Source organism: Rhinatrema bivittatum, chromosome 10, assembly GCF_901001135.1.
Source record: "Rhinatrema bivittatum chromosome 10, aRhiBiv1.1, whole genome shotgun sequence".
NCBI lineage: Eukaryota > Metazoa > Chordata > Amphibia > Gymnophiona > Rhinatrematidae > Rhinatrema > Rhinatrema bivittatum.
Window position 1 is genome coordinate 103339144 of NC_042624.1, and position 9621 is coordinate 103348764.

General features: G+C 39.9%; 1 protein-coding gene across 2 annotated transcripts in view; it reads left to right on the forward strand.

Annotated features, from left to right (window-relative positions):
* Positions 1 to 8353, forward strand: part of TM2D1 (TM2 domain containing 1) — a 40946-nt gene extending 32593 nt beyond the window's left edge. The window contains exons 6-7 of one of the 2 annotated variants that reach the window (XM_029617894.1): positions 2892 to 3010; positions 7456 to 8353. In XM_029617894.1, coding sequence (XP_029473754.1) covers positions 2892 to 2990 — 99 coding nt within the window. In that variant the 3' untranslated portion in view covers positions 2991 to 3010; positions 7456 to 8353. Of the gene's footprint in view, positions 1 to 2891; positions 3011 to 5284 lie in introns of both variants that reach the window. The other variant, XM_029617893.1, reaches the window with a different exon arrangement.
* The last annotated feature ends 1268 nt before the right edge of the window (positions 8354 to 9621 follow it).

Here is a 9621-nt window from a genome sequence, read left to right on the forward strand (position 1 = left end):
ATATTTTTTAAGTTTTATTTTAAATATTTAATTTGGTTAAAGAAAAGGGCATTAAGAGCATGAGCACTAAATAAAAAAAAAAAAAAGTTCCTAAAATTTGATAAAAGCTCTACAGACTTCGAATCAAATGTAAATCCGATACATTCATGAGTTGCAGTAAAACGGATTATGAAAGAACCAAAGATCAGAGTTTTGTGGACCGATGGAACAGTATTTAAATAAATGTTCCTTAGATTTAATGGTCTTAATTATTGAAACCCCCAAACTATTTACAAATGAGCTTAAACTCTCTGAGATTAGAATAAGCAATAGATCTTTTTCTTTGGAATTATCATATTCAAAAAAATTGTATTCTTATTCCAAAATTCAGAAGGGGAGGGGGGATTCATAAATGAAATGGATTAAAATTCTACCTCCCCATCATAAATGACCGACCCAGCCACTGTATATTCATTCGTTCTCATTCTCCAGTTTCTTCTGTCCTTTATTTCCTGGCTACTCTAGCCCCCAAGTTCATTCTCCCTGTTATTTGTATCTGCGCTTTGGCCTTCCGGTTATATGGTTTTGTTAAGTTAACCCCTAAGTTTGATGTAAACCGGCCTGATATGAAGCTTGTCATGAAGTTCGGTATAGAAAAATGTTAAATAAATAAAAATAAATAAATCTGGGCTTCATATATTATAATATGATTTGCATGCGATGTAGTGATTTTATTTTATATTTTAAACTTCTTGACCAGGAAATCCAAATTAAGCCAAAAGCCTTGTTTCTCTTTGAATGCCAGAAGAAAGAGGCAGATTGTAACAGAACAGAGAAATCATTATTTCCTAAGGAATAATAATTTCTCATTTGGGTTATGATCATCAGGAATGTGTTTCATATAACTTTCAAAAATTACTCCAGAAATTCAATGTATGGCTCCGGGTATTTTTAAGAATGACCTAGATGTGTCTTGCAGCATAACTGGAGGACACTGTGCTCATTCTGTTATGTCTGAACAATTTATTTATTTTTTAATGTTATGTGCTGACTTAACTGTGAATGTCCATCATAAAACATGATCGGTTACTATCTTATCTTTAAATCAGTAGCGTTTGCTGAATTACAAACATCGTGGCTCACATATAATACTAGAATGCCTTCTAGGACATGTATATAATATCTGTGAATACAACATTCATATTTGAGAATGTCTTACAAATCACTTTTTGCATTTGTTTGCATTAGTGGAGAGAGAAGCCTAGTGGTTAGAGCAGCGAACTGGGAATCCAGAAAACTAGGCTTCAGGATCATGTGTCCCACTGCACTACTTGTGACGTTGAGAAGTCACTTTATTCTCAGAGGACAAGCAGGATGGTAATCCTCACACATGGGTGACGACATCGGAAGGAGCCCAGGTCCGGAACTTTGATCTCAAAGATTCTAGAACTTTCAAACATGCCATACTGAGCATGTGCGGCTGTAGTTATCACCCTGCCCCCTAGACAATCCTTCAGTCTTTCCCCCCCCCCCCCCCCCCCCTCCCCCCCTGCGGAGCCTTGTGTGCCCCGGTATTCAGCTTTGCTCTCCTCAGTTTTTGTAAGTGATTTTTTTCTAGAGCTTTCCTTTTCAGTAGTTTTATTTTCTTTTTTTCTTTTCCTTTTTTTTTACTCTTCTTTCCACTGTCTGCCAGCTGCCCTCGATGTAAGGGTCTTCTGTGCCATAGGGACTTACTGAACAAGACAGAGCCTTCAGCCTGCTTGGAACAGCTGAAACTGAGGGTGAATCCCCCAGCGAATAATTCCAGAAACACTCCACCAAGAGACAGGAAGCTGGGGTGCCATAAGTGTAAACCCTTGTCGAACAGGATTTCTTCACTGGCCTGAAACCCTAAGGGTACCAGGGCAGGGTCAGTGTGACCTCAGAACAGACTGCCCACCAACCTGGCTTAGATATTACTACCTCTCCAAGGAAAGCAGGATGTTAGCATTCATGAAACCCCCCCTGTCTTCCCTGGGAGTTGGTTTCTCCTTGTATGAGCTGTATCATGGACTGAGGGACTCTGCCTAGGGGGCAGAGTGATAACTACAGCTGCACTTGCTTAGTAGGGCAAGTATGGAAGTTCTAAAATCTTTGAGATCAATGTTCTGGACTGGGGCTCCATCTGATGATGTCACCCATGTGTGAGAACTAACATCCTGCTGTCCTCTGAGAACACCTGTTACAGGTAAGCAACTTTGCTTTCTCCATTGCCTGAGGTACAAGCTTGGGCATCTATTTACTAGGCTGTGGTACTAGAAGCACTTGTTTGCCCAGTCACATGATCAGGGCAAAGGATCACCTGGGCTCAGCCAGTGCCATTTTGAAAAGTGTAGCTAGTAGGGTAGAAATTAGAGGGGCTTGCTCCTACCCACACTACAAGTTTCAAGTATGCTTGGGGGGCATTTTGGTCAGTGGGGGTGGGATGTCTGACCTGGGGAGAAGATTGTTTGGAGTTTTTACAAATAACCAAATTTAACTTTAACTGTGCTAACACAACCAGAAAATTAAACCCTTGTCCCTAATACAGAAAAACACAGCAGGGGCTGCTCTGTAAACCTATTGAACTAATGTCCTGTGGCTGCCATTTCTGATTATGGTTGATCAGTTTTTGCATTGGATATGCAAGGAATATTTTGGCGGTATTTTAGTTTGCAAGAGTTATCACTGCAAAAGCAGTAAGGGTGACATTTTGTACAGTGCAATTTTGCATTTTAGTCAGCTAAGCTTTTATTGTAAAAAGACAGACTACTGTTTTCTTATGAATTTGATGGTGTATTGTATAAGCTACGAACAAGAATTACAAAATGCCAGATCTCTGCATCATATTTGAAGGTTTCTCTTTGTTTTTGTTGTTCCCACCCCCTTTCCAGATTGTTGGACCATCCGATGGCTCTAGTTATATTATAGATTATTATGGAGCAAGGCTTACAAGACTAAGCATTAACAATGAAACCTTTAGAAAACCATAGATGTTCCCATAAACTTGCCAGTAAGTCAGAATTTAAATATTTATACATGAATTCAGAAATGTTATTTCCATGTACGGGGATAAACCTTTGTTAATAAATGATATGCCACGTGGTTGATCTTGGTTTGCTTATCAAAACTTAGTTCAATAAATAAACTGCAATGTAAATATTTAATTGATTGTATTGCTTCTTTGCTTTGTTTAAAACCTTGGGTGCATTGTTATTCCTGCAGTATTTACATTTACCAGTCATGTCATATGGACAGAGTATTGCTTAAAGGCTGTTCAGACAAGGTTATGTCTTGTCTGCAGAAATTGATTAATAAATCATTATCCCTGGGTTCTGTTCCTGTTCATTGTAAAACTGTGCTAGTTTCTCCCTTTTATTGAAGGATGAAAAAACTAGATCTGAGATTATGTAGTAATTACAGACCAGTTTCAAATCTACCATTTGTAGCCAAAGGAATGGAAAAAGCGGTAACAGAACAGATTTCAGATTATTATAGAATCGGCTGAACTTTTAGACCCAGCTCAGGCCGGCTTTAGACAAGGTTCTAGTACGGAAACTTTGTTAGTTTTGTTTGATGATGCCCTTCCGTTAATTGATAAAGGAGATGGTGCATTGTTGGTTTTGTTGGATCTTTCATCAGTGTTTGACCTGGTAAATCCCCCAACTTCTTTTGAGGCGGTGTGAATCATTAGCTATTGGAGGCCTTGTTTTGAAGTGGTTGCAAAACGTTTTGGTAGGGAAAAAGCAACTGGTGTATTTTCAGGATAATGTTTCTACTGCAGTAGAGGCTCCTCTCTCTCACCTGTTGAATATTTTTATGAGCAGTATCAGTGAGATTATTCGGAAAGCCAGGGTATCAACCATCTACAATATAAATGGGCTCTGACCGGCCCGCACATTTTGCAGTAGAGAGCAGCTCTACTGGGCATGCGTGGGCGAGAGAGCTCTGCCCGACGTGCCGCGCGGGCGAGAGAGCACATCGGTCAGAGCTGTTCTCTACTGCGGGTGAGAGAGCACATCGGGCCGACAACAGCTTGAGCCCGTCCCTCCGACGCCGGGGAAGGGGGGGAGGGAGCTGGGATGGCCGGCCGTCACGCACAGCGACAGCAGTGAAAAGACTCGCGGCATCCCCCTCGGCCGCAGCTGCAGCTCCTGCCACCACCATTGCCTCCGGCCCTTCGTGGGGGTGGGGGGAGGTTGAACCGACAGCCTGAGCCCGTCCCTCTGCCGCCGGGAAGGGGGTAGGGAGTAGGGACGGATGGACCAGCACGCAAAGGGACAGCAGTGAGAAGCCACAGTACACAGGGAGGGAGGTAGAAGAGAACAAGAGGGGAGTGGAGGAGGGCTGAGGGAGAGGGAAGGGGTTGTGGATGAGGTGAGAGGGGATGGAAGGAAAAGGGAAGAGGATATGAGTGCGTAAGTGGGAAGAGTAAGAAGTTGTGGAGAACAGAGCGGCTCTGACCGACGTGCCGGTCTGACCGATGGAATCTCGCCTGTTTTAATGGGCTTAACGGCTTGTGTGTGTGTGTATATATGGATAGATAGATATAGATATATATGATATCCAGATTCTTATTCATCTGGGACCAAACAGGGAAGTTGATTTTGAGCAATTAGTAATTTGCCTGAAAAATTGGTTGTCGGATAGTAAATTGGTGCTGAATTCCAGCATCTGCCATTATAGCTCCCACCTGGTTGGTAACAGATCATGAAGGGGTTAGACATTGCTCTACCGTGGCCAGGCATCAACTATAGTTGCGAAATTGGTCAGCTGACCGCCTTCAGTCCCTCTCCTGGACCATTAACTCACTACTTCTTAAAGGCTTTCAGTAGGGTCACCACATTTAATGTGGGTTTAGGCGTGGTTTATTGCATGGGGCCTTCAGTGCGCATATCTGCATAAGATATTTGTTTTGCATGGATTTTCTGCGTATATCTCATTTGCATGCCATCCCCTGTACAGGCACCTGTTTTTGCCACGTGCACTAAAAAAAAATATGTGCAGACAATTAGTGCCAGTTTCATCCTGGGTCTTATTACACTGGCCCCAACATGAGAAACAGTCTACGGATATTTGTTTCACTTGAAGGATTCAAATGTTGCAGCACTGATCCTAGGAACAATTGAATGTTACATAAACGTTTCACATTCTCTTGTCCTCTGTTCCTAACCACTACAGCTCCTCTCTCCGCTGTTTTTACTAAGTCCTTAATTGGGATTTTAGTGACTTGTTGGCCCTTTCTCCCTCCCTGCTGAGTTGTTAATCTGCACTTTCATTTTTTTAGGGTTTTGGACCGGATTCTTTTACAGGAGCTGTCAATATGAAGTTTAGGGCAGTAACCCCAACTAAGATATACTTTAATCCAAAAAAGGAAAAAGTTGCCAAGGAGAAGAGCAACCAAATACTGCACTAATGAATATGGTCAGACCCACAACTGAGAATGTTTGATGGAAGCCATTCTTCCTGCTGGGGGCCACCTTTCTTTCTTACCGGAAGCATTTTTGTAACCATGGACAAGACAGAAAATAGGACCTAAAATACATTTAGTGAATTCAAAAATAATGGACTCCAACAGGTCGCTGCTCTGTTCTTTTGTTTTAAGTAAATATCACTAAACGTAACTGGGTTGACTTCCTCAAATATTTAGTAACTCCTTTCTGTTTTACGGATCCTATAATTCTTTTTCTTTTACCCTGGCAGATCACGGTTTCTCTAAACCTCTCTGTTGCCACCTATGCTTTCCATAACCTCACTGTTATATACACTCATCACAGAAGCCACCTGGCTTTCATTCCTAATTTCTCATCCTCTGCTTAAAAGGCTTTTTTTTTTTTTTTTTTCTATCCACTTACTAATTCTTCCCTTCTCTCCTTGACTTCACCCTCTACAGACACATTAACATGCATCCATGGATTGTGGTCCTCAATCACTTGCAAAGTCTATGCAAAAATGTGCTCTTTTTTTTTTTAATGAATACACAGAGGGGGCATGACTGGCTGCAGAAAAGGATCTGAAGGGTTAGTGGACCACAGACTACACAAGCCAGCAATGTACTATTAGGTGGCTTTGGGGGCTTTTTGCGATACTGAGATGTCTTACCAGTGATTACTAAAAGAGACAAGTGAAGTAATTCTCCCTCTACTCAAACACTAAGGCCTGTTGTCTGAATACTGTGTTCATTTTTGGGCCGTATGCTTCAAGGATGTGTAAAGTTGGAAGACAGGCAGAGGTAGGGTTAAGAGAATGACCCAGCAAAGGCTGAAAGAGTTGGTTTTATTTAGCCTAGCAATGAAGAGGCCTTGTCCAAGAGAGCGGTCGGTAGGGCTGTAAACTCTAGTGAGGACAGGGTAAGATCTTAAATTGGCCCCATAGAGATTAGGTTAGACATCAGAACTTTCCAGTTATTGGAGTGGAACAAGTTATGTAGGGAAGTGGTATCATCTTGGTCATCTGAAGTTTTTAAGGGCAGATTAGGGAAACATCAGATTTTAGCATAGTGAGCCCTGCCTGGAGACAATGAGATGGGCTAGAATGATCTCCTGTGGTCCCTTCCAGACCTTTTTATATAATGTACAGTAAATATAATATGTATATGTGATATTTATGACTTGATTAAGAAATCATGAAATTGATGTAAAATTCTATCAAATAAAACAAATGATGTGTATTTGGTAGAGAGATCTGTTTCATGATTTCTTGATGCTTTCTAAAATTGTAATTAATGGTTGACTTCTGTAAAATTAGAAAATCCTGATTAAAGGTCAAGTATTATACAGGAAAGCAATGTTTCTTTTTTTAGCTCTAAAAATTGACAATTATCCAGTTTGGAAGCAGTATCCTGCTCATGATTCATGTAGCATTTCAACTCAAAAAGTCAACTTGATTGAGATGTTCCCTGGCCATGGATAGCACCAAAATATGGTACTATATGCCATCAAAGAGAAGAAAATAACTTTTAAATTACTTTTTTCTGGCTCAGGGCTTGGCACAGGCCATGGGAACCCTATCTCGGGCAGTGCTCCAAACGCTATGGGGCTTGTCAGGCAGCCATTTATCTTTGTATTTCAATGCTTACTTCACTGGAGGTTAGAGGGGCTTGTCCACTGTACCTAGAGGCAAATTTCTGAATCATGGGATAGGTTGTTTTATTTTAACATGCATTCAATTTTTGTGCTCTTTTTTGGGAGGGGAGAGGAGAGAGCTATATTTGTGTATAACTATGTATCCAAGTTACCTGAATGAAAATGTATAATTCTGACAAAATGATGGTTGCAAATGACCTAAAGCTATTGCATTAATTTAAGGGGCTGCATTAGCATTTCATCCAGATGGGGAGGGAGACCAGAAAATAGACTTCCATTCTGTTAACGCTTGGCACACCAGAGGCATGGGGGGAGGTTACGAAATTAAACTAGTTCTGTTTTTCTGAAATTTTTTTTTAAACTCTTTATTTAGAACTTTTACATGGCACACAGCAAGAAATAATAAAGGAGTAACTTCAAGACAGCATTACATAGAAGAAAACTTCTTCATAATAAAGAAAACATATAGTGGAGAAATCAACAGGACCGGACAGCCACATGCACCATTGTATACAGGGAAATAATCCTCATTAGCTTTCAAATATTCCTGGTACGGGCCCCAAATAGATAAGAGTGAACACGTTAAATATGTAAGTCAAAGCATAGTAGTTCAATATCAGCAATATCTCTGATTTGCTTTTTCCAATGAGCAATAGTAGGACAGGTCTTCCAAAAAGTAGCAATGGTGAATCATGCCACACGCCAGAAGCAGCTGGAATTAACGACCTGTTCCAGTGACCCAGGAGACTAAATTTTACTTACTCTCTCTTCCAAGGTCATAGAAGAATTGCCAAAAAACAAAAGAAGATACATCAGGCAATGCTTTTCCGAATCTCAAGTGTTTTTTTTTCTGTGAGAACTTCAAATAGTGAACCTTGTAAAAAGGCTCCCTATTTAAAGATCTTTAAAGGGAATCAGGGCTATCTGGTCAACATTTTAAACCATCAAATCGGAGAGGGGAAGATTTGGATTGAGCAATAACAGTGTGATTTATTCAGTGCTACATGGATCAGGGTATTTTTGTGTAAACACAGAGAAGCTCTTATTTACACTTGTTTTATGAAGTTACTTGAGATGTTTAAATTATCTACAACAAGAGCAGGCCTTTATTTATACAGTTTTCTTGTCTTCAAAAAAACTGTTCATGTGGAACAGTTTATGTATGTAATTAGCAATGTACAGTTAGAAAAACTTGTGTATTACTGGAGTATAATTGTGACCTTTTTAAGCGATGTTAAAATGTGTTTTTAATAAATATTACGTTTTTCATGCATGCTGGTTCTTCAGACACATTCTAAAGGAAAAATTGTCAAGTGCATCAAAATCATTTGTAAGATGGGACAGCAAAATGAGCCACCCGTACAGACTTTCAGTGGCACACAGGTGAAGATTTTATATGATTTTCAGCTAAACATAAAAGGACTGAAGAAAAACACATGACCTGCAGGCCTGAAGAAAAGGTATCTCGGGCCCCCGAGCAGCTTTATAATGTGCAAGTAGAACACCACCGTAAGTATTTCAACGGTGGTAGGAGACTCCTTTTAATAGGTTTTCAAATGTGTGGTTCAAAAATGTTGCTTTTCCATTGCCATTATAAAAATATTAAAGCTTTCACATGTCAGCTGTATTCATGTCTGCCCATACGCATCTGGTGCCAGGGTCTTAAGCGATACTCCAGTCTGCTTGTCTCTTTCTGCCTTCATTATTCTTCATCCAGATTTTTTACTGTCTACAATGATTATCTTTTGTATTAAATGCTCATTTCTAAAGCTTGTTTGCTTATTTTTTTGCTTCAGCACCGAAAGCCTGATTCTTTTTAATGCTTAAAATTATAGCCTATGTATTTTATTTATTTATTTATTTATGTTTTTTATATACCGGTCTTCTTACATTATATGCAAATCAAATCGGTTTACAGAGAACTATTGAAAGGTTTGCTTGGGAGCAATTACATATAACGAATAACTTTTTGAACAAACAGATAAATAGAACTTTTTAAACAAAAGTTAAATAGAGAAATATATATATAAATATATTAGACAAATACATTGAGTTATAAATGTCTAAATGTCTTAATGTTTTAAATAAAACTTTTAAATAGCCTTTTTATTTTATGGGCTGGCTTTTATATTGATGTTTTAATAAGTTTTTCCTGCTAAAAGGGTAATATTAGTGTGCTTGTGATGGCATTTGGAGCCTCTGATTATAAGTAGGATTTCTCTAGTGGCTACTCGACTGCTTTTAACCAAAGAAACTGCATTCCATAATAGTCATCCCTTAATCGATGGAAGACATTTATCTAATTTTTTCCCTATATTGAAATTCTGTATGTCAAACCTCATTGGGGCTAGGGCCGCTGGAAGCACTAGCTGCACTAGGCAGCTGCCTAGCATGCCACAGGTGTGGGGGTGACAGCATCGTGCTTCTGCTGACTCTCTTCAGCCTGGACTTTAGAGCATAATTTTACCTTGTGTACGGGAAGTCCAGGGGGGGTTGCCAGGCTATATGTTTCACCTAGGGTGCCTAATACCCTTGCACC